The following is a 24,834-nucleotide window of genomic DNA, read 5'->3' as shown; positions in this document are numbered from 1 at the left end:
CAGGAGATGATTGTTGATAAATAATCCTGAGGGTGGAGATTGTTTTGCTGTGTGGGGCTCTCTTCTGTGTCATGTACATAGAGTCAAGTCAGCTAATACTGTAATTGCATAAACTGGATAGTCTTGGTGGAGCTAATTTCCCCGTCTAGTTTTTGTGACAAGACTGAGTGTGTATAAGAAATGTTCTCATATTTTTAACATGCAACAGATAAAAAATGGCAGGCTTTCTTGAGATAAATACGGATATAAATAGCTAAAGAACTGTTTATGCACCAAAAAGGTTCTTGGGCTTTCCCCAGTTTTACAGCTGATATAATAAAATTACTTACTTCTTCTCACAAATATTTTAACATAAAATATCCACAGAACATTGATTAAAACAACACTTCTAGAGAAGAATTTGTCTGTTCCTCAGCCTGTGTTTCTGTGGTGTTTTGTAGCAAAGGAAGGAGAAAACAGACTCTTTGAAAACAGAAGTAAAATAGTGTTTGACACGTGAAGTATTCTGGAACATGTGAAAGTTAGGGATTTGACCTTCTAAGTTATCCATGGTGAGATTATCTATATCAAAGCAGAGATCACAAGCAAATAAGCTCATATCTTCTATAATGAATGAAAATATTTCCAGTGGCGTCCCTGCACACTATCTATCTGGTTCAGAATTTTCAAGCCTAAGTACTATAAGTAAACAGTATATTTCTGAATTTTTTATTGTGGAGTGTAATAAATGCTTCTAAGTTCATCAGATAATTTCATTAAAGCCAGCAAAAGCTGGTCTTTCTTTTATCTAGTTATCTAACAGGGTATGACTGGTTTCAACATTTTGACCACAGTAATTAGTTTGTTGCCACCCAGCCCCGGAGTTTATGAGCACTGGTGGCTTACTGTAAAGATAAAAAGCTGTATAAACTACTGTTAATCTCCAGAAACAAGTTCTATATTTTTGTCATCCTGCTTCAGACTCATCCAAATATGCATCTGTTAGGCCTCTGAGTTTCAAACATGGTAGGCAACTTAGTATGGAGAAAAGAGATGCTTCAGCAAATTCTCTCAGTTCAGCTACATATACACACATAAAGCCCTTCTGCAGTTCAACATGTGCTAGTGTCGCCAGCTGACAGAAACTGTGTTTTCATACCTATTGGATGTTCTAAATTTAAATACTATCAGTCTACTGTAAATAACAATGGAATACTTTACTCTGACAGCATTGGAGGCAGCATATGGATTCAAGTTTTAGACAACACTACATGTAAAATGCCTTTCCTTTTATAGCAGAATATATTTAGAGTCTTTTAAGCTCAGCTCTAGTCATCCAGCCCAGTCAACAGCAGAATCACAACTTCATGTCAGTGCAATACATTGTTAACTGATATGTCAGAAAATCAATTAATTACTTTTAAGTAGCAGTTAAGAGTATCCACACAATACTGCCATGTGAATTATTAAAGAAAGCAAGGTTGAGTTTTCTCCGCAACTGAAATCCTGTCTTAGAAGAAAGTGCAAAATGCTGCTTCTGCCCTGAAGCCTAATCAACATTATTGGGCAGGCAACGGGAACCAAAAGAGTGGTCAAGGGCACAAAAACTGAAAGGATGGTACCTCTCAAAGCAGTAGCACCAGCAATTTGTAACAGGTACAGCTGTTAAGAAGCCTAAATGATAAGTTTTCTCTTCAAAGGTTCAAGAGTCTCCAAATGGGAATAATGGCAGATATGATTCTGAGAGTGCAGCGAGCAGAGCAGCATGAGAAGGGCAGAAAGGACCTTCTGTATCCTTCTATAGTTCTACCAAGGGACCTGCTCAGACTTTGTGAACCTCCAGTCACTGTGTGTTATAGATTTTCTCCTGGTACTCTCCTTTGGCATGCCAAAGGGAAACATAGCCTTAGTGGGACATCATTATCATGAAGCTTTCTGCTTTCTTCATGTCCTGGTCTGTTGGAAATGCTACATGGGTGAATGAATGTGGAGAGGCAACTGTGAGGTGGATTTGGCTTGGGCTTCTGATTTCCTCTCCTCTTGTGGTGGGAAAGCTTCAAGGACCAGGGTCTGGAGGGTTCAAGCAGGTCCTGTCAGAGTGAGTGCATATGGAAGTTTATCTCATCAGCCTGCCACCACCAGTGATGTTGGGGAGTTTGTGTCATGGTACCTGCTCTGCAGGGTGGGACCATGCCCTGTGGCAATGAAAAGCTGACAGTATTTCTTGTGGCATCCCTTTCATATCCAGAAAAAACATGATCTTCTTGAGCCAGGTTAGCCACAAGTAAAAGTGTCCCATCTGAGTCTGTGAAAGATGGCCCTCAGTCTTCTCACTCCCACCTTTCTCTCTCTTTTCCTTCTGCCAGGAGCTGTGGGAAGGATTGGAGTGGGGGCAAAGAGCGATCCCATGCTCAGCCTCACTTTTCTGGCATTTATCCTCAATGTCACCATAGCCAGGGAGCTCCTGTTGGGTGGAATGCTGGAAGGGAGGATTCAGAAATGTGTCTGTAGTTCTGGGATGCTACCACTACCCAATGCCTCAGCACTTGGTAGGTTCAGGCTCCACGGCATCACAGCAGCAGCTACACCACAGACACTGTGATTTGTTTCCTGAAGGTTTCAGTCCTAACTTTAAACTACTGAGCAAAGCTCCAGCAGCCTTTGAGGCTTGACAGATTGCTAAAGGGAGATCTGGGAAAGATTTTGCTCCAAAAGCTAATGCGTCATTGTGCATCCGTGGTGCTTGGTTTTGCTTGTCTATATGGTTTGTAGGAATTCTGGGTTTGTAGGGCTCAGATAAAGAGGTCCCGAGTTTGGTACTTTCCAGGCAGCTGCCCGGCACTGGAGGAGTCTAATAAATTACTCAAAGTCAAGACCCATACTTGTCAGGGCCCTCTCTGATGATGCTTCTTTGACTCCCCAAACCACATCTGTCCTACTGTCTAAGATGATAAATAATACATAATTTTGCACATATACAATTTTATTTTTTTTCTTAAAATGTCAGGTCATCAAAACTAAAGTATTTCACAAGACCACATATACTAGTTTTGACCAGAAAACTGCCTTCTGCTTCTGGGGTGGAATATTGGGTCAAGCTACATATGATGTCTGCAGCCCTGCCTCGATGTGGAAGGCCCCAGTTCTGTCCCTGCTCCAGTTGTACTCAGCTGTTCCTGTAGACAGGACCTACTCTAACAGAAGCTGGGAGAGCCAGCTGCTCAACAGTTTGTATTGTGCACTCTTCATCTCCTAGATGTGGTGCATCCTGGCCACCTACGCAACTCCCCTAACAGCTGGGAAGGTTTGAAGTTTGAAACCCCACACAGGAGGAAAATTTCCAGAAGTATCACACTCAGATAGGACATGAGCTCCAAGTTAGCCCTGCATCAACTCCCTTGGCAAACCTCAAGCAACAAAGAAGTGTAAGGTCTTCAAGATGGTGACAGAGATTTTGGTGGCTTGTTGAAATCTTGGGAACAGCTGTGCCAGGCTTCTATGTGTGGTTTAATTTGTCATTTTAGCATTTTAGCTGTACTGTGGCACATGTGACCACTGTTGCTTTCATCTCTTCCCTGTGGCAATGTAATTACAGCCTGGGGTAGCTCTCAGTAGAGGAGAGAGAGATGGGAACTGCTCATCTGTGTAGATACAGCTGCTGCAGGCATAGTAGGACAGCGACACTGGCACTTGGGGTAGACAGAGTTGGTATTTGGTATTGGCACAGGCTGGCTGAGTTGGCATCATAGCTGGTCATCCCAAAGCTCCCTCTCCTGGCCAGCACCAACCTGAGACCTTGTGTTTCCCTGATCCTACAAACCTGCAGCAGAGGTCAGCATGGGGATGGCCATGCAATGCAGAAAAAAAAGCACCTGCAGCAGAGCTCAGCATGGGGATGGCCATGCAATGCAGAAAAAAAAGCAAGTGCTGTGTAGAGTGTTTGCTGCTACTGCCTCCGAGACGGCTGTCGAGTGATGCAACAGTAAGTGCTAGCAAGGGGAGGTAGCTGCTCAATGGTTTCACCCTGAGAGAAGCAAGTCAGCAAACATATTCCCAGGTTACAAGGCTTCATCTTTTTCTGAAAGTAAAGCTGGTGTCAAAAGAAAGGAAAAAAAAAGATAAACATGCTTTTGATCACTTTCAAATGTCTAGCAGGCAGCTCCAAAACAAATGAAATTTTAGCTGTTGTTCCAAATGTCTCACAGAGTTCAATTTCACTGGAGAACACATCTAGCTTCAGCATGATGAAAGTGCACATAAATATTATCCCTATCCAAAAAAGCCCTGGCATTTGAAATTTCCCAGTAGCCATGTGTATTTTTCAGTGAAATCCTCCTTCATCCACAAGTCTGGCAATCACCTCAGTGATGAAGGCAAATACCTGTGACATCCCGCTTCTAGAAAAACAACCTGCTTCAAAAGGGTGTTGCTAAATGCTTTGCAAAGAGGATGTAGTGCTTCAAAGCCTGTTAAAGATGGTGTTGCATGTCGAAAACAGGACGTGTGTTCCATCCTGTTTCATTCTTACTTGCCTCTTTAGTTTTTTTGGTGTGTGTATGCTTTTTAAAAAATATGTCAGTTGTTTAACTCAGTTCAAAGAACCCTAAAAATACTTCTGTTCATAAAGTGAAACTCTCTGTGCTTTATTGGGTAATCTCTGCACAGTCTTAAAAAGATTGACAGAGGCTGGATGTTAAGACAGGAAAGGAACAGTAGATTGCATTCCTTTCCTTGGATGTTTTGTTGTATTGCACAGGCCACAGAAGCCCATCATTTCTGTAGGGAGCCTAGACCCTTGTGTTTGATAAATGTAAGTTCATCAAAGGACCGTAAAGTATGTAAAGGGATGTGTGTTGGAACCCAGTCATTTCAGAGTTCTCCTATCATGCATATTTAGTGAAGTACAGGTCTTATTGTTAACACAGAGTTGGTTTGGACAGGAGTCCTGCAGTATGTGTGGGGACATTAAGAGCAGTATAAAACATAAAATGCTGCATCACTTCAAGAAAGCCTACTTTTGTTAACAGGCCTGTTTTTACAGCTCTGGAAACCTGTATGGCTAATGTCCTTCATTCTGAAAACAGAAGCCATTAATATGTTTTCAGTTTTCACATTACCTGCTAATGAGACGCCGTCAAATGGCACAGTGTTCCCAGCTACTTCCATTTTATTTCAGACTGATGTTTACTTTTGCTTGACAAAACAAATTATAAAGCCCCCCAAGGACTAATCTTAAAATTTGTGCAATGCTTCAGAGTACTGAGATTACGAAGTTAACACAGTACTGACTTCCAGATGATCAGAACACTGATAGCTTCTCTGTGAGTCCATGAAAGTGGCAGATGTTTAACACCTCCAGAAAATCAGATATCCATTTTTTAAGCTAATGCCTCGCCAAAACGTATGTCTTCATTAAGTAAGTATCGGGTCTGAACTTACATCTGGAGCAACACTTGCAGCATATATATACAAATTAAGAATACCTCTTTTCTTGGCGCTCATAACCTCTCTGACCTCTCCAGGCTAACTCTGTAGTATGCATCTGAAAAGTGGCCAGTGAGACAGGGAGTGGAGTTGATGCAATAAAAATTTAGCCGTGGTTTCACTTGCATGTTCATTTCACCACCTTTATGCTGTCAAACACACCTATTGTGAGTAAAAAAGCATTCATCTGAAAGAACCAATAGCTTTTTCCTAGACTCCAAACATAACCAAACTAAGATAAGTGGTAAAGAAAGTTTTTCACAGTCTTTTCAGTTCTCTGTCAACTAAAGTATTATAATAGTGAAGAAAAATATGAAACTCAAATCCATCCTGAGTCTGTAGTTTAGTTTTCTCTGGAGATCCATCTTCCCTGATGTCGACAGAAATGTATCTCGCACAGCACCATCATTCCTTATCTTTATGTAAATGTCCACAAGGTGCTCACACTCTGATAGATGGGCGACAAGCAATAGGAAAAGGAAGGTGAAAACTGATAATAAAAAAAAGATACATGAGAGCACCAAGGACTAAAGGTCTGTACATTTCAAAAGCTTAAACCTAACACTATATGAAGGGATGGAAAGAAGGAACTTTTTCTGTAGAGTGAGCATCTGAAGATAGCAGCTAGCAGGGGGTGCTTTATCTGCCCCGTAACAGAGGGGCTATTGCATCTCTGCTGAACCACTGTCGGCAAAGCCCAGGAAACATCTTGCTGTGCAGTTGATGAAACATTTGCCTGAGGTCTCTCACAGTCCTCCTGTGGCAGTTAAATAATGTCATAACCCAGGATTGTGTAAGAGTTGCTGGAGTGGTAGAGATTGTGCTGTTTCATTTCATGTCACTGGGCTTTCTGTTGGGTTTGGTTTTTTTTTCCTCTTTCCATTTCTTTCCTTAGGAAAAGGACTGTGTTTCTTGTGCGGGCCTCTCCTTTACTCAGGCATTGTCAAGACAAAATGCAAAAGAAGGGAAAACAATGTACCACTTGTTGTTTTCCTGTTCAGTATAAGAACAACAGCCAAACAGCCCCAGAAATTTTCTGGATTAGCCTTTCCCAGAAGTACATTTTATTTCATTGTCCCTTTTGTACAAGCTGTGGTGCAAGAGTTCCTGTGATTCCACAGGAACTGGAACTTGCTTTCACAGACTCACAGCTTTGGTCATTCCTGGAACAGCTTAACCACACACACAATTTTACTCATTGGCAACATTGCATGAGTTCAGGTGTTTGTAGGGCCTATAGGTTTGTGGGGCCATATGCTGACAAGTGAGGCTTTAACATTTTTATAGAATATCATATTTAAAACACTAACAGTGTTTCTACTTGAAATGTTAAATTTGGCTAGCAAATATCACAGCCTTTTTTCTTTTTTTCCACATGTGTTCCCTGATTTCATTAGAAACATCCCATCCTGGAACCTGGAAAACACAAAGCCATAAAAAACAAACAAAAAAATCCATAAGCATTGCTTTTTGCCCACCTGGATCCAACTGCTCTTACTTGATTTTGTTTCTACTTATCACTGTCTATGACCGTCTCTATCTTCTAGGAGGAGAAATGGTTTATAGAAGGTGAGAAGGGAAAGTGCAGGGAATACATGCGGTATACTAACCAACACTAACCTTAAACTGAAAATAAAAACAATTAGAGAGGAAAGAAAGGAAGAGGATCACCACGTGGGACTCTAAGTGTGCAGGGCTTTTACAGTGCAGCAGTACAAGAGCTGCTCTGTAAATCTCCATTGCAACCTAGCATCCAGTCATCCACCAACTGCTTCTTGCACTCTTTCAGTGACTGTAGGATTTTGGCATGCTTTGCAAAGCAGTTAGACCATACTTTGGGGTCCAGTTTAAGGTTTTATAAACTATTTCTACCTGTCCATCCATTCCTCCGTTCATCCATATATCTATTCATCTTCTCATAAATACCCTATAAAACTGCTGAATTGGTGGGCTGTCACGGAGTATATAGCAACTTTTACACTTGTACTCTTCTAGGAAGGATTATTTCCTTTTAAACACTGGAGAACTGAGATATATATCACTTCAACTACAAAAGAAATTTCAGGCTTTACAGGTTCTGACTTGTATTTACTGATTTATCAGAACACAGTTGCTGACTTATGTCACTGTTTCTCACACAAATTTCCATCCCAAGGATGTCCCTGGAATTATTCCCCTGGACAAGGGGAAAGAGGCTGGGCTTAAACTATCCTGTTTAGCTACTGGAAAAAAAATCTCCTCCTCATAGTCAGGGGCGTTCTCATGATACCACTCCCTGGTGTCAGTGGCTATAAAATACTCTGAGCAGGGGAAGTCTGTAGAAAGAATCATTATCAGTATCATTACACTACTTACTGGTAGTAGACCCTTGCACCTTTGAAACAGTGTATCGCCCCAAACAACAGGAACAGTCCCAACCTGGTTTCTAACTGCAAAACTCTCTGAACTTAAATCTTCATCCACTTCCACTCTAATTGGGCAGAGAAAAATCATTGGAGAAGCTAAATGAAAATTACTAGCCTAAGAATGCCTGAGGCAAAAAAAAAAAAACAACAGAGAGAGAGAGAAAGAGAGGGAGAGGAGAGAGAGATGGGAATCCTCATGTGAGTTTGGTTAGTGGAAGAAAAAAAAAACACTTACTAAGTATGGCTGCATGTCATTTTTCAATTTGCTCACGTTAAATAACGATCTCTAGGGCAGAGAAAGAGTGGAGTGAAAAAGAAGAGCTCTCCCCTCATCTTGTTTAGTTTCTGCTGGTCTTCTGCAGTGTCTAGCCACTGCCTGGCTGTCATATAAACTTAAACATGAACCACGGGCAGTTTGGTGTGTCTTCTCCTCTGTGCTGGACCATGTACCTGATGAGGAAAAACAGAGCAGCCACTGGCTTTTTTGGTAAAGACTTCTTTATTTTCCTTTTAATTAGTTTCTCTTTGTGTTGTAATGAAATAGGAATCTTGTTTGGAAAGTAATAGAAAGTATTTGATGAAAAAAACTCTTTAAAATAATATAACTTCTGTTGGAGCAAAATAAGGAAATCCCTCACTGTGTGCATGCGTATGCATTAGCTTCCACGAGACAGTTAAATACGTATGGGGGCTTTCACTATTCTGTTAAGTGTGTTGCAAGCCTTTTTAACTGAATCAGTTTCTTCAGAGGAAATACTTCAAAATAGTTTTTATTTCAAATGCTTGGGATAGAGATGCCACTGAAATCAGTGGGAATTGTGGTGCTAAGCATGGCAGTGGAAGGTGATGGCACTTAATGTTCGATGCTTTGCAGCTATTCAAGAGCAAAGTGATCACAGAGGACCGGCTAGTGCAAGTGGACCTTGTCAGTTGATTTGAGTCCCAGGGTTATGATCACTGGTGATGTTATTTTATACAAACTGAAGGCTTAGCCTATAGACTTGACAAGCTTTTAATCCCTCAAAAATGGCAATGGAGTAAAAATTTTCCCATCAGAGCATTCAAGATAATGTATTTTCACAAGGATATTTCAGATAAATAATAGGAATTTTAATAAAACATTGACAAATTGCATAGAACCCACCACGGTCCATTTTGCTGTGTAGATGTGAAGAATCAAACTGCCTTTTCAAAGATCACTGGTACCTCTTGCACAAAACCGTGCCAGAGAGAAAGACATCGTATGTATTTTTTAATATTTGGCATACTGTGAAATTTCTTTTTTCTGTAATCCTGGGGCTAGCTTTGTTCTTAGTGACTCTTCTGCTGCTAAATATTTGCTGAACTAAAGCAAATTATATATGTGTGCAAAAGGTTTTAAATATTTTTATGGATTTCATTTTTAAAGATCCAAGGAAGATGAAAGACAGTTGAGAGTGAAGAAAGGAAGATTTTTTTTCATTCCAACTCAAAAATTCTTTCACTTTTCCTCTCCCATCCTATGTTTTAGCAAACCTACATGGCACCTTGCTCAAGGGGCTGCTGTTAACATTTACTGCAGCAATGTTTCCATTTTCAGTTAGATGAGGGGACAAAATTTCTTCTGATTTTTAGTTCATGAAGTCCCTGAACTCTGAATTCCACTTATCCTAAATCAGTGCTGACTTGCAAGGATCCCCACTTGTTTCTGCTGCAGAGCACTTGGGAAGATGGCTTTGAATGATTTTGCAATATACCTAAGTGCTAGATGATAAAGCCTGACACTGCGGACTTACCATCCTAGCACTAAGAGGTGATGTGCAGGCTGTGACTGCCAGAGGAGCAGTTATGTGCCCTCCCCCTGGGACAAGTTTGGCCTTTCCCTGGTTTGCTTCTGCAGAGCTTCACACAGAGTGCAAGCACTGAAAAAGCCTGCCATGTGGCTAGGTGATTTATTAGGCAAAAGCAGGCAAAACAGTGAGACATTGTTTTCCTGACCTATCCGGGATATTATGACCTGTGTCTAGAATAAATCTTGGTGTTTGTGGGATGCTTTCTGCTTTGTAAGGTATGAGGATTCTTGGTGGTTCTGTTTTTCATAGCATCTGAGAAATTTGCCTCTTAATTTCATGCTTGCTTAAGAGCATGGAATAAGAAGCAATTTACAAAAGGGTCACAGAATCCCTGAAGAGTTCAGGTTGGAAGGGACCTCTGGAGGGCATCTGATCCAGCGCCTGTGCTCAAGAAGGGCTACCTAGAACTGGTTGCCTAGGACAAATGTGAGTGTCAAGTTAGACACATTTGTTGTATTTTAGATTCTTTTTTTAACAGTGTACATAATTCTTGCTCTGCAAGAAATCAAAGATACTGGAGATAAATGGAATTTTAAGTGGATTTCACAACAGATGGTTTTTGTTGTGCATAAACCAAATGAGCAACTACATTTATTTGATATTGTCCTGTGCAGGTTTGATTTAATGGTGATAATTCACAGCTAAAAGTCATACAAGAATGCTTTATGTTGGCTAAGAAAGGCTAAAACTTATTGCTACATATGTCTGTTGCCTAACAAACCTAGAACTAGGGCATTTACAGTCCTAAATTTCATAATTGTGCAAATGAGCTAGAAGAAAAACAGATTAAAATCTCTGGTTGTCTTTTAAAATGAACTTCCTAATTTATAGATGGCACATTGTGCCACTTGGTATCGTGTGCAACATCCGTAACTGGAAAGCAGCAGACGAATATGATCTTAGACTAATCTTGTTAAGCTTTGTTCACTCTACAGCAAATTTCCTTTTAAAAGAGTTGTGTATTGTAGTTGGTATTCAGGGCGCCATTTATTATGACTTCCTGCCAAGCATATTTCATGCTGTTGAATATTCTATAAGGTTAGGGTACATTTCAGTGCAGATTTGTAACAAACTTAAGTTAAAGGTCTGGAATTACAGCTTTTCTTCTGACCTGTCCTGATGCAGATCAGGGGCTCACAGCTAAATTTGAGTAAGCAGGGAAGCAGGCTCATGGAGGACTTTGTAGCTCAGGGAAGATGGGAGGCATCAAGTTTTGTTAAGTCCCACTAGAATGACATCATACAGCGTGGCACTTCCAGGCCATGGTAGGACAGTCCTAAAGTGGTCCAAACCCAGCATCATTGTCTGGGGAGAAGGAGGCAACAAAGAGGAATTGACAAGGGATGCCAGCTGCCTCGTTATCCCCACTCAGGACACACAAGGGGACCTGACTCACCTCGGCTGCTCCCTCTGTCTCCCTGGACAAGACTCTTTCCCCTCGCTGGCACATAGATCTCATCTATGGACAAATGAAAGCAGAGGTTTTGGTACCAAGTTGTGCCTTATTATGACCTAGGGGAGATCTGTGGTTGAGATCAAAGGTAGAAGATTACATACCTGGTAAATTAAAAACGCATTAAAAAAAAAAACACCTAAGAGGAATAGCTAGAATTTCCTCTAAAACAAAGTAACACTTCTGTAGCAATTACTTACAGACCTTTTAAGTCCAATTACTAGTGGTAAGGGATGCCAAAGGGACAGTCGCAGAAATGCTACCTCCAGCTCCCATGGGAGCAGCAATCTTCTCCAGGGCTACCTGCAAGTCCTGCAGCAGGGCAGCCCCAGGAGGTCCAGGTTTGCCCAACCTGGTGCTCCTGACAGACCAGCTTCATGGGTCACATAGGCAGTTTGGCCTGCCTAAGCACCCCGCAGACTGGGGCTTCGAGGATGGGCTCAGGACCACCAGATCCTCAAATTGGCCTGTAAGATGGCAAAACTTAAGAGCTCAGAATAGCCTGTCATGGACAGGAATGTCTTGCAAAGTCTTCATTTAACTGACTGATGCAGACAGTTCCTGCAAACATTTGCAACAGACTTGGAGTCCCCTAAAATAATTAAACTTTAAAACAGTTTTATAGTTTACATGTAATTGTCATACCAAAAGAAAGTAATACTGAAAAAAAAAAGATGTAAAAGGAAGGACTCTGTTTGGAAAATACACCTGTCCTTACATTAACAAAAATAAAACCCAGGGGCTAGTGACAGGCCACGGCAAGTATCACAAAGAATAAACCTGCTGAGTAATTTTGGTACCTCCTGGCTCTGGGAAGGGCATATTTTGAAAAGAGTGCAGAATCAGGTCTGCAGATCTCCCGCTTCCCCTGCTTGTGCCACTGTGGAATTAAGGCATGCAAGATTTTAGTGAAGGGCAATATATCTAGCTACACTTGCCATTTACAAACCCCAGGGCAACTCAGGGAAGTTACTCACTGAAAGATCCCAAGACAGAGTTTTCCCTATTATTCACAGCCATCAACATCAGTTCATCATCTCAGGTGTTGTTTTGCCAATGAGACCAGCTGAGCATCAGATCTTTTATCTAGAGGATCACTAAAAGCAATCCCTGAGCAGCTGATACTGAAGTATCATAAATATGGAGGGATCTGGCAATACTGGCTGTGTGCATCCTGCACAAACCATGTTACACACATGCACTTGTACTAGATTTTTCTAGCAAATTGTTATTATCGAATCAAAAGAAGGGTTATAATCTGATACACAGATAAGATTAGTCCTAGCATATCCTGCTTTTTCTTAGGCCTTTTCCTGTAAACACATGCTCAGCCTAAAACTGCAAATGCATCTTACTAGGTGAAGTTCAGCAGAAGCTTACTTGTGTCTACGTGGCAAATGTTGATGCTGTCTTAACAGGCTTTTTAGATGGAGTTTTTATTGTTAATCACATTCAATATAGCATAGATATTTTCTCTTCTTTTCACCATCATTACAGTTTATAACTAAAGCGTCTGATAACATGTATTCCTGAAACTTTTTTCATTGCTAGCCCATGCATCCACAGTGGATGAGCTGGTCTGTACAGGGAGGCTGCTCCCTGCTGGGAACAAGGCAGTTGGTACAGGGTGACACCAACATACCCAGGCTCAGACCTGCTAAGCACAGGCAGAGGCAGGCCCAGGTGGGATGTTAAGTGGAGTAGAAACAATTCAGGAGATTAACTTGTGGCTTCATCTGTGGCTGTGAGAATGCATTAGTGCTGCTTAAGTGTGGTTAATAGCGCTTTCACATCTCAGTCAGGCTATTCTTCCCCAACCCCAGTTTCATCAACTGATGTTGTGGTAAAAGTCCCAAGCACAATCCCTTTAACAGCTCAGAAGCAAAACACTTTTCTGTGTGAAGTCATCACTGTGTGCATGAAGTCATTGTTGTGCCAAGGAGGGTTAAATATAAAGTGTGTTGGTGAGTGGAGTGGATACAGATGTGGAACAGGCTCAGTTGCCATCTGAAGGCGCTCACCACTCACACGGCCTTGCACAGCTGATACCAGCCCCATCGCCCAAGACAGACACTGGGAGAAGCCTATTTTAGAGGAAGGAACATCTTATAGCCAAATCTCTCCCAGTGCCTCCTGCAGAAATGAGGTTATCTGGAACTTACTACTCCCCCAATGGCGCTGAATTTCACACCAGGAGAAGTTTCATGCTAGCTGTGGGCAAGGAGGCAGCAGTGTGCATCCCACAAACAATCCCTCTCCAACCACGGCAGCTCCTGTTGAGGCTCACATAGAACAAGTACCGCCTGCCTTCCCTAGAGGGCTGCAAAAATATTGAAGGAAACTGATTCTGCTTCACCACCACATGCTCTATTTCAAGTAGTAAACTCAATTTCAGACTGAAAGCCAGTTTCTGTCTTGCCCAATCAAATCCAACCTGAAACTTGAGCTGCAATAGCCTCTCACTGTGCCCCCTCTGCAACCTCTCTCGGCCCCAGTCATTTCCTCTGCCAGTTTGTTGGGCAGATACTGGAAATGCTCCACAAATTCACTGCATGGAGCATTCCTACATGGGCAATGAACAAGCTACCAACATTTACCCCATCATCCTTGAATGGGTCATGGAACAAGGTGAAATGGAGAGAGAGAAATAAAACCCATCCTAGCTGTTTAAAACAGGAGGGCAGGAAAGGACAGGAGGGGCAGAGAAGGCATTCCTTCACTGAACGTCTTTCCTTATAATATTGGCTGCTGATACAAGCATCACAGTGTCATATAGGGAATATGGTCATAATTTTCTTCTGAATGCTTCTAATTTCATTGTTCTCATCTGGTATAGTTTCTAAATCATGAAAGTAATGCAGGAAGAAGAAGGATGCATTTAACATCCTTATTTCTCCCAGCTGTTAACTCCAGCCCAAAGTGTTGAAAGGCTATGACTTTTCTTCTTGTGAGCCTGGGATTGAGAAAGCCTCCTCTAGAAACTGCCTGTCTTCCTTTATGTTATGCTGTCAGGAGACAGTTTTCCCTGGGATCAAAACATTTCTGCATCTTGTTGACCTGAACAACAAATCCCTTATTTAGAAGGATAATGGAAGGACATTTTGGATCTAAAAGTCCTTCTGTCTTAATTTCACTGTCTTAAATTTGTGCTAAAATTAGTAGTGGTTTAGGCTTCTGTACAAAGTTTCAATAACATTTATTTGCTGAAAAAAAATGTTTATGTTATAAAACTCCCCTGTAATTGACTTCTTTACTGGCAGAGCCTCCCAGTAAAGAGGTCATGTACGGTGTCCCAGAACTTCCCAGGTCAGCAGTGAAGGGTAGAAGGCGTGCCTAGGAAAGCAAGTTTGTCCCAAAAGTACACTGAGGCTGTCAATCTCCTGCTTATGACCCTATAGGAACCTTATAGTTGATACTTAATCTTGATTGAAACCAAAGCAAACCGACCCTGAGAAAGACAAATCCATACCAAGTAGTTTGGATTAGATGCAGCATGAATGCTGCCATTGCAATTTGCCTGTTAGCACCATGGCTATAGTAAATTATTTTTCCTAGACTGAGTACATTCAGTGGCCTAATTCTCTGTCGGGTCTGTCACCACTAACTGCAGAAGCAAAGTCTGGGGCACAGGAGGAAAATCTGCCTGCGCACCTCCTAGCACAAATCAAAATATCATCAGGCCTTCTTCAGTATGATTTGAGCCATACAGAGCACTCAGGGCTGTGCTCCGCCAGCATGCCTTTGCCCTCAGAGGTGCTGGACAAGGGAATAAAGTAGTTATATTAATTCTCTACCATCTGCAGAATCTTCCTTATGCCAGAGCTGTTCCCTGCTGTTCAGGTGGGTCAGTTTTACTGCTGTTCTGGAATGTCCTGGAACCAAAGGACACAGACTTTTTTCTTTTTTTAACTCTTTTCCCCCCCCCATGTGCTGGTACAAGGCATCTGTAGTGTTCCTACCAGAGCAGAAGATCAAAAGCCCAAATGTTACAATTAGTGCTGGAGTTTGTTATGATATGAAACTGAGTACATAAAATGCCACAGAGAATAGTAGGTGTGGGTGATGTTATCGGCATTAATCTAGGCATGTAATGAGCATAGTATAATGGTACACAATGTGTATTTTTTAAGTTTCCAAACCAGAAAGTACTTATACCAGATGGCAGCTTTTCAACAATTTCCATTCCCTTCTCCACCCCATACTCTTAAGTATTTCAAGTAATTGGCTTCTCCTCTAGGGATTAGCCACAGTAGAATCATATTAAATGCCTAATTTTCTTCCCGCCCCCCCTTCTTTTAATTTTGAACTGTTCTGAGCAAGAAACCATCCAGGTTTTGCCTGTGTTTGTTTTTCACAGCCCTCTAGAATGGCCTCAAAATCATCTGGGCTTCTAGGTCATGCAGTACATCCCAGTACTTTTTGGCTTCACTTCTACTATTTCTTAAAGTTTCCCCTCCAAGGTGCTTGTCAAGCTCTGACTTGAAAAGTTCAAGTGATGTTGAATCTGCAGCTCCCCTGGGAGCATATTCTCCTGCCTATTTGATCTCAGGATCAATGTTGCCCCTGCTCTTAAAACTGAACTCATTTTACTTTAGTTGGCATCTGTTATTTCTTGTCTTATCATTTTTCACTAATGAAAACAGTTCCTCCCCCTTCCTCTTTATAGCTGTCTTTCATGTACTTGTAAACCACAATCATGCTGTCCCCTTGGCTTCCCTTTTGCCCCAAATTATATGTATGTATTTAATTCCTTTAATCTTTCCTTATAGGTAGTTCCTTCCAGACCTTTAATCACTGTGGCTGCCCTTCTCTGTAATCTCTTTCATTCACTGATACACTGCCAGTAACACAGTGGCCAGGAATAAACCCGTTGCACTTCCTGGGATTTGAGTGCTGGGAAAATCAGACTGGATGCTCCCTTGGCTCTAGACACGACCCCTCCACTTCTGAACCTCCAGATAGCCTCTCCCTGCTTATTGTGTATCAGGTAGCCAAATTTCACTTTAAAGAAGACAAAATGTATTGCATCCCAACTGCACAGTAATGCATTTCACACGTCTGGTCCATAGGTATGAGGAGCGTACACAAGACAAACCACCACAAGGTATTTTTCAGTGGAAACTTTAACCCAGTCTCCTTTCTTACTCACACATTTATCGTCAGCTATGTAAGACCAAGGAGAAAACTGTCTCATTGGTGATATTTTAGCAAGCATTTTTAAAGCCAGGTTGGGGTGCTTCTTGTGAAGTGGAAGAGAAGAGAGGCACCCTCTGCCCTGCTCCGTGGCCCCTGGCTCTGGGTGCTAGCGGCAAGCACATGCCACACACCTGCACACTGACACATGCCCAAAGCAGGTGAGCACAAGAACTAGCCCAGCCTTGGCTTTGACCCTTAACAAACCTTCCAGCAATGCTGAGCCAGTCTGACTAAGCGGGTAAGGAAGAGGGGGCACCAACACAGGCTGCTACTGCAGTAACTTCATGATTATTACAGTTCCCCCTTGAAGGAATGGGGAGGACTGGTGCCTTGAAGAAATGCCTCCAGGGGTGGTGGCACTGATGAGGTGCTGTATCAGTCACACAGCTGGGTTCAACTGCATTGCTGAGCATTGAGACTGCATCCATGCTTGTAGGGAGAGATGGCCAAAATCTGTTTCACTACTCACCCTTGTGGGGCTCTGCTCAGTCTGAGCTTCTCCTTTGGCTGTTGGTTTGAGCCATTCCTTCACCCAGCAAAACCCTAGGTGGATGTGCAGCTACTCATTGGCCTGCAAAGCCAGGGCTAACCCTGGATGCAAATTCACAGTTTAGCCTCTCCTGAAAACAGTCCTTCCCCAGGTGTATGCTGCTCCACGCCCATTGCTCCCACCAGCTGATAATTTGAATCAAGCAAGATGCAGCTCTAGGGGCTGTGGTTTCAGAATGATGAGGGAGGTGAAATGGTAAAGGGTATCTCCCCTCATATGTAGGTCTGTATCCCTGCCATCTGTGTCTCCAACAACATGCTGACTACTCAGACAAACCATTCCGCACACCCTCAAACCGGAGTCATGTTTACTTTCTAGAATAGTTTGAGTGACGAGAGCATGAGTTGGTCTGGCCTGTTTGAAAAGGAGGCTCACAGCTTCTGCCCAGGAAGAAAGAGATAGGCTTTTGACCATTCTTATCATCTGGAGGTCCTAAAGAGAATGGAGAGCCCTTGTGAACTTTTTCAGTGATAATCTCGGGTCACAAGCAATGAGATACCCATATTAAAGGTATTGAATGAATATATGTTGTTTCATCTCTCCTCACAACCCCTCTGCTTTGCATAAACTGAGCTGCAGCCAGTTTCCCCTCTTCCAGAGTGAATAACCTTGTATCAGTTAAAAGAGACCAAAGATGAGATCCCTGGAGGGGTTTAGGCACTCCCCACTCCCAGAAACAGAGGGAAGTTAGACAGCATACCCTGCGTAGTCCTGGCCACATTCCCCCTGTATCATGCTGGCCACCTTGCATCTCAGTGTACTTTACATGCCAAGATGAAAGATACATATTTCATAGCAGTGAGGAGTTCTGCAGGAAATAAGAATCATCTTGTCTTTTTATGTACTAGCTGCTGCTTTTCTCTGTGCAATGTTTCATTATTCCAGTAACCCAAAAATAATTGAATATATCACCATAGCAATTCTTTTCAGGTCAGTCAGTGGAATTACCCGTGATGGTAAGAGCTATTCAACAAATACTTGCAGGGGTAATTCAGAAGCCCGGTCCTACAAATTTTATTCAAAGGCATTAACCCACTGATTCATCACTAGCAGAAGCAAGACACACTTACACCACTACAAACATCTTTAACATGGCCTTAATACATATATTAAGGTGCAAGAGGTAGGAGCTGACCCACTGGATAATGCCACTTCAAGCCCAGATGCTCCCAACAATTAAGTACATGTGTAACTGCAATCCCCAAAGAGATTCCTACTGCATTCAGCAATGAGATTAGGCATGTTTTTAAGTGTTAGTAAGGTGAGGGTCTGTAGACAGGTCTCTCAGTTTGTGTTCATATGATATGTATGCCAGGTCTGTTAAGGTCTGCACTTTTTTTCTCTTTAAACAAGATGTTTTGATGCCTGCCTTGTGCAAGTTTTCTCCCATCCCACAAAATTTCAGTCCGTTGCAAATAAGTGGCCATTGCTGCCTGCTTGGCCAGGGAATCTTTACCTGTGTAGTGGGAACTTCTATTGTGTTCAGGCTCCAATCCATGCTCTGCAATTTAGGCTGCTTAAAATTCATCCCTAAATTGTTGCTCCCTCTCTCCTATTTCCAAAGCTTTTGCTTAACTGTATTATGTAAAAAGCTCACTGCTTTGTGGTCGAGCAATCCTGCACGACAGAAGCAAGGCATGGTAGATAGAGATTCACTTGTGGTTTGTTTACGGCTGTAATAAATTGATGTCAAAATACAAATGTAAGCTGTGCTGAATGTGAATTGGTAAAGTTATAACTCCAGTCGTGATTCCTGCCTCAAAAGGATTGATGCAGAAGAGACTGACTGTGCAGTGCAAGTCCTAACCATGTGGGAGGAAAAATCAGCTTTAAACACCCTGCATCGTTTTCTTGCTTTGCCTTATCACTGATATTCCCACAAGCTGCTTAACTCATTAATTCCCATTCTTCCAGAGGACTTGCACAAGATAGACTAAGGGGACAGTAAATTCCTATGAGAATTCCTCTCTTTGTCATGCAAATATAAAATTACAAGGAAGACTATAATAGCTTAGCAAACTTAAAAAAAAAACCCAACACAACCAACCCACGAAGAACCCACGTGTAGTACGTGTAGGTAGTGTTAATGGCCATGCAAAATACATAGCTCGATCTGTATCATAATATCCTCACCCTGGTATTTTCCCTGTCTACCCTCTCTTACTTAACTCTGAAAATTAGCTTGTAAAATCTAGGCTTCTTATGCAGTTAAAAAAGAATACTATCGTCTTCAGTCTACATTAACGTCCTTCGTCTCAGCATTGATAATGTTGCTAAGTTAGAGAAAACTGTAAGCACGTAGTATTTTCTGCACCTTCTCTTAAATCGCGGCATTCTGTATCTTTTTGACTACCCACGTGTGTAATAGATCAGGTTGATTTTGTATTTAGAATAAGGAGCTCAGATTATGACAGGATGCAGAGCAGGGAGTGAAATTCAGCTTATTTATTTAATTCATTAATTTCATTCATTAATTTACATACAAAATACTCGCTATCTCTTGGCTAAAACAGATGGGGGGAAGAGGAAAAAAAAAAAGGAAAAGAAAAAGAAAACTACATGAATATTTTAACATTTTAAGCGATGTATGTAGGTGTAGGTACATCAGTAAAATAACTCTTCTTAGCTCTACAATGCCTGTAAAAACTTATCAGCCACAAATACACCCCAGATGGGTTTTTTAAGCTGTAGTTTATAACAGTCATTTGACTGTATATTTTTTTTTTCCTTGAAACAGAAAGAAACCTCTCCCTAACAATTTAAATTTGGGACAGTTCCATAAAAAAAAAAAAAAGAAGTATCTGTGTAAAAGATGAAATTAAAAAAAAAAAAAGAAAGAAAAAGAAAAAAGAAAGAAGGAAACTCCAGCACAAACCACTGACACTTGGTGAGAAATAGGGAGCTTCCCGCACCAGATTCGCCTGCAGAAAACAGGGACCCGCTCCAAGGGCGGCAGGAACCTGCGGGCTGAGCGCAGGAGGGCACAGAAAACCAGCCCCGCGTCCCTTGGCAGGTGGGAAGGAGGCAAGGGGAGAGGTGATGCTAGGATGAAGCCGCCATCCCTCGGCGCGGAGGTGCCGCGGGGCGGCCCCGCAGCCGCCTCGCCGGTTCCCCCGCCGAGGGACGGTGGCGCAGAGGCGATTCGCGACCTCCTGGGGAGGGGAAACAGCTCCAGACCCACGCTGGGTGGGTGCGAGGAGACGTAGGGCTGGCGCTCGCCCCGTGGGTTTGGTGGATTTCCGAACTCCCCGCGCACCCGGTGCCTCTCGCTCCCCGGCGGCGGCTCCCGGGAGCCGATTCCCCTCATCCAGGGCGCTCAGCCTTGCTTTCAGCTTAATCGCGTGTAAACCAGCGAGCGTCAACAGCAGGAGAATGGAATAGAATGGAATGGGATAGAATGGAATGGGATAGAATGGAATGGGATAGAATGGAATGGGATAGAATAGAATAGAATAGAATAGAATAGAATAGAATAGAATAGAATAGAATAGAATAGAATAGAATAGAATAGAATAGAATAGAATAGAATAGAATAGAATAGAATAGAATAGAATAGAATAGAATAGAATCGCTGGGTGGGAAAAAACCTCTGACATCATCGGCTCCGACCGTACCTGCCGCCCACTACTCAAGCGCATCCCCGAGCGCCTCATCTCCCCGTCTTTTAAACCCCTCCAGGGATGGGGACTCCACTGCCTCTCTGGGCAGCCTCAGAGAACTCTTTTGGTAAAGAAATTTTTCCCGGTGCCTAATTTGGACCTCCCATGGCGCAACTTGAGGCCGTTCCCTCTATTCCTGTCGCTGGGGAGAAGCGCATCTCCCCCCACCCTCCTTCCAGGCAGCTGCAGGCAGCGCCCAGGTCTCCCCTCAGCCTCCTTTTCCCCAGCTGAACAGCCCCGGGTCCCTCAGCCGCTCCCCATCGCGCTCGTTCTCCAGCCCCTTCCCCAGCTCCGTTCCCCTCTCCGGACGCGCTCCAGCCCCGCTGTCCCCTCGGCCGGCGGGCGGCGGGCTCCCTCTGCCGGCCGGGCCGCGGAGCTGCACTCCCCGGTCCCGGCTCCCCGCGGCGGGAGGCGGCTCCGAGCGCACCCGGGGCGCCGCCACCCACCCGCGGCTGCCGAGCCGGCGGAGCGGGCGCGGGGGAACTAGGGGAGCGGGGGGAGGGGGGGAAATTCCACGTAGGGAACCCCGAGCCCGTGCCAAGAGCGCGGCGGGGACGGGAGGAGGCTCCGAGTGGGGATCGCCCCGTTCCCGGTTAGGGTTAGCGTAGGCTCGTGGAACGGTTAGGGCTGGATCTTAAAAGATCATCCAGTTCCAACCCCCCTTGCCGTGGCCAGGGACACCTCCCACTAGAACGCCAGCTCCGAAAAAAAAAAAAAAAGTAAAAGAAAAACAAACAAACAAACAAAAAACCAGAAAGAAAACCACTAAACCCCAAAGAAAGTAACTCCAGCCCAGCCCGGAAGGCAGCCGCGCCCCCACCCGGGGCTGGAAGGTCCCGGCAACGGGGGGTCCCCCGGGGTCGGGGAGCGGCGGGGCGGGCGCCCGGCGGGCTCCTCGCGTCCCGTAAGCGACGGGCGAGGGAACGGGGGGCAAAGCGGAGCCGCGGGCGGCCGCGGGAGCGCCTCCCCGGGCCGCGTCCGAGGGCGCGGTGGCGGCGTCCCGCCGACCCGGCGCTCACCCCCCGCTCCCCCACGGTAGCGGCGGCGGCGGGCGCGCCAATTCCAGGAGCCCCTGGCCCGCGGCCGCGCCCCGGCGGCTCCCGGGGAGCCCCGCGATTGGCCGGCGCCCTCCCCGTATGCAAAGCAGCCGGGGGAATGACATTCCTCCGCACTCCGCCCGCCGCAGCCGACTCGCTCCCGGCCACCTCCATTCATCCCGCCGGCGGCGGCGGGCGCGGGGGGCGCCGGGCGGGCCCCGAGCGGCGGAGCGGGGAGCGGAGCGGCCGTGCCCGGAGCCTGCGAGCTCCTCGCGTTCCCCGCGGCTCCCGAGAAGGACCCAGAGCTTCTCCGCTGTGGAAATGCGCGTCCTCTGAGCTGGGCTGCGGACTGTCGCTTCTGGCAACTTTTTCTTTTTTTTTTTTTTGCGGAGGGGGGGTTATTTTCCCCGGTTCTTCCCGTCTCTCTCTCTCCGTAGGGATCCGCGGCTCCTCCACCCCCGACCTGTTTTACGGAAGGAAAGCTTTCTGTCGTTCAAAAAAGTAGTGGCTTATCATATATATATATATTATAATTTTTATATTTTTTTTATAAATCGGGGGTTTTTTTAAGAAAATAGTTGGTTGCTTTTGGTTCTTAGTGTGTGCGTGGGGGCTCCCCGCACAGGCTGGCAGTGTCCATCCCGCTGGCCGGGGGATGTTTCCCAAAGGTTTCCACCTGCTGCGGTTAAAATATTGTTAGGCGGCCGGTTCCTGCGGCCGAATTAGAGGAAGACTGCCTCAGATACCGAAAAAAAAAAATAGAATTGGCAATGAGTGCCGAAGTTGTTGCAGACTGTTGGTTTGACTGCTGAGGAAGACGTGAGTGAGAGAGAGAGAGCGCTGTTGCACACACAAAACCACAGAGAGAACCCACAATTTAACCAACATCCCCAAACCCAAGTTTTCAGCTGTGGACCTTTTAGCCTCAGAGCCTGCGATCGGCTGCGACCTTTCTTTAATCTGATGAAAGATGTTATACCAAAGACAACTACAGACGTAGAGACTTAAAGCCTGAATACCTTGCACTGAGCTCTTCCTTTTTTTTTTTTTTTTTTGCGGAAGAATGATTGAGAGGTCGTGACATGAGTAGTCTTAGAGCGATGCGAACCAAACTACTGAAGCTGATTTTCAAGGCTGCTTAAAAAAAAAATATCTTGCAGAGAACATTAATGGATTCCTGTTGTGTTTAAATTCTCTACAGATTATACCGTAAATATTTTATGAAGGACAGTATATGTGTGTGTGCGTGCGTGTGTGTACGTGAATCTATCTATATGCGGTTGTAGCCAGCTGACCTTTGATCAGAAAGTCTAGCTCGCCTGCTGCCTTCTCTGAAGACTGACCCTGAATTTCCCTCTTGCCTACGGAAGACGCTGAGGCTTTTTCCTTTCTCTTGGGACTGTAGAGAAATCACCTGGAAGAAACCGATAGGCAACCGACTCTCTGGGAAGCCCGGGCTTTGCGCGTCTTTCTGACCGCGTCTCGTATATGACCTGCCTCGTTTTTCCCACGGCGCTCGGGGGTTTGGAAGGAGCTTCCCCCTCCCCGATAACTTTTCGCAGCCTAGATGCGCGGGCGCCGCGGTAAAGCCCCGCACGGACCACCCTTTCGCTTATGGGATTAAGGCGACCTGCTCCGCAGCGCCGGGAAGCCAAGAGTTAAGTCTCGGCGCGCTCGCTATCTCGGCCGCCTTCAGCAAAAAATTAACTTCGGGGACTGGCGTAGGAGCGAGTTTCCCCCGGGTCCTCTGCCCGTATCCGTTTATGTTGGTCCCCGGGGAGCCGGTCGCCGAAGAGTCGCTCTCGTTTGGCTGTTTTGTAAAAACCCCGCGGAGGTCTCTCACTCAACGGGCTTGTTGTGATGCGTATCCCCGTAGATACCAGCACCAGCCGCCGCTTCACGCCGCCCTCCACCGCGCTGAGCCCCGGGAAGATGAGCGAGCCGCTGCCGCTGCCCGGCGCCGAGCACAGCGCCGCGCTGCCCGGGAAGCTGCGCAGCGCCGACCGCAGCATGGTGGAGGTCCTGGCCGACCACCCCGGGGAGCTGGTGCGCACCGACAGCCCCAACTTCCTCTGCTCCGTGCTGCCCACCCACTGGCGCTGCAACAAGACGCTGCCCATCGCCTTCAAGGTACGTCTGGCGGCCGCTGGGGCCGGGGCGGCGGGGCAGGCTGCGCGTCCCCGGGGCTCGGGGCGGGGGGGGGGGGGGGGGGGCGCGGAGCCCCGGGATGGGAACCGCACCCGGACCGGGACCCGGCGGGGAGGACGCGTCGGGGACAGCGATGGGGCGCAGCCGACCCCACGCTTCTTCCCATCCTTCCTTCTTCCTATCCTTCCTTCCATTCTTCCTTCTCTCCATTCTTCCTTCTCTCCATCCTTCCTTCTCCCCATCCTTCCTTCTCCCCATCCTTCCTTCTCCCCATTCTTCCGTCTTCCCATCTTTCCTCCTTCCTATCTTTCCTTCTTCCTCTCCTTCCTTCCTCTCATCCTTCCTTCCTCTCATCCTTCCTTTCTTCTATCCTTCCTTCCATCCTTCCTTTCTTCCTTCCATCCTTCTTTCTATCCTTCCTTCCATAGAATCATAGAACAGTTTGGGTTGGAAGGGACCTTAAAGATCATCTCATTCCAACCCCCCTGCCATGGGCAGGGACACATCCCACCAGATCAGGCTGCTCAAAGCCCCATCCAGCCTGGCCTTGAACACCTCCAGGGATGGGGCAGCCACAGCTTCCCTGGGCAACCTGTGCCTCACCACTCCATAGTGAAGAAATCCTTCCTTCCTTCCATCCTTCTTTCTTTCTTACCTTCCTTCTATCCATCCTTTCTTCTTTCTTACCTTCCTTCTATCATTCCTTCCTTCTATCCTTTCTTCCTTCCTCCTAACCTTCCTTCCATCCTTCCTTCCATCCCTCCCTCCGCGGCCGCTGCCACTCGGGACACCGTGGGAAAGCGCTGGGGCGAGCTGGGGCGGCGGGGCAGGCTTTGGTCTTTGCAGGCTCCCTCCGGCCCCTGCCTCCCTCTCCGGCCCATTCATAACTCTGGTAGCCCGGGGCGGCTCTGCTCGAGATGGGGAGGAGGGGGAAACGAAATAAAATAAAATAAAATAAAATAAAATAAAATAAAATAAAATAAAATAAAATAAAATAAAATAAAATAAAATAAAATAAAATAAAATAAAATTATGGCCAGACCCGAAAAGTTTGGCTGTCCTGGGGAGCAGATGCCGGCGCATCCCGTGGC

At 45.1% G+C, this 24,834-nt stretch overlaps 1 protein-coding gene across 5 annotated transcripts in view; it reads left to right on the top strand.

Moving 5' to 3' along the window:
• The window catches only part of RUNX1 (RUNX family transcription factor 1), a 172,744-nt gene that overhangs the window by 72,182 nt on the left and 75,728 nt on the right, over positions 1–24,834 (top strand). For 2 of the 5 annotated variants that reach the window (XM_069871866.1, XM_069871861.1), the window contains exons 1-2: positions 8,298–8,355; positions 23,472–23,725. In XM_069871866.1, coding sequence (XP_069727967.1) covers positions 8,313–8,355; positions 23,472–23,725 — 297 coding nt within the window. In that variant the 5' untranslated portion in view covers positions 8,298–8,312. Of the gene's footprint in view, positions 1–8,255; positions 8,356–21,827; positions 23,726–24,834 lie in introns of those variants that run through there. The other 3 variants (XM_069871848.1, XM_069871856.1, XM_069871874.1) reach the window with 3 other exon arrangements.

Source organism: Phaenicophaeus curvirostris, chromosome 1 (genome assembly GCF_032191515.1).
Source record: "Phaenicophaeus curvirostris isolate KB17595 chromosome 1, BPBGC_Pcur_1.0, whole genome shotgun sequence".
NCBI classification, from domain to species: domain Eukaryota; kingdom Metazoa; phylum Chordata; class Aves; order Cuculiformes; family Cuculidae; genus Phaenicophaeus; species Phaenicophaeus curvirostris.
Note: the sequence above shows the minus strand (reverse complement) of the source record. Positions and strands in the feature narration are given on the sequence as shown.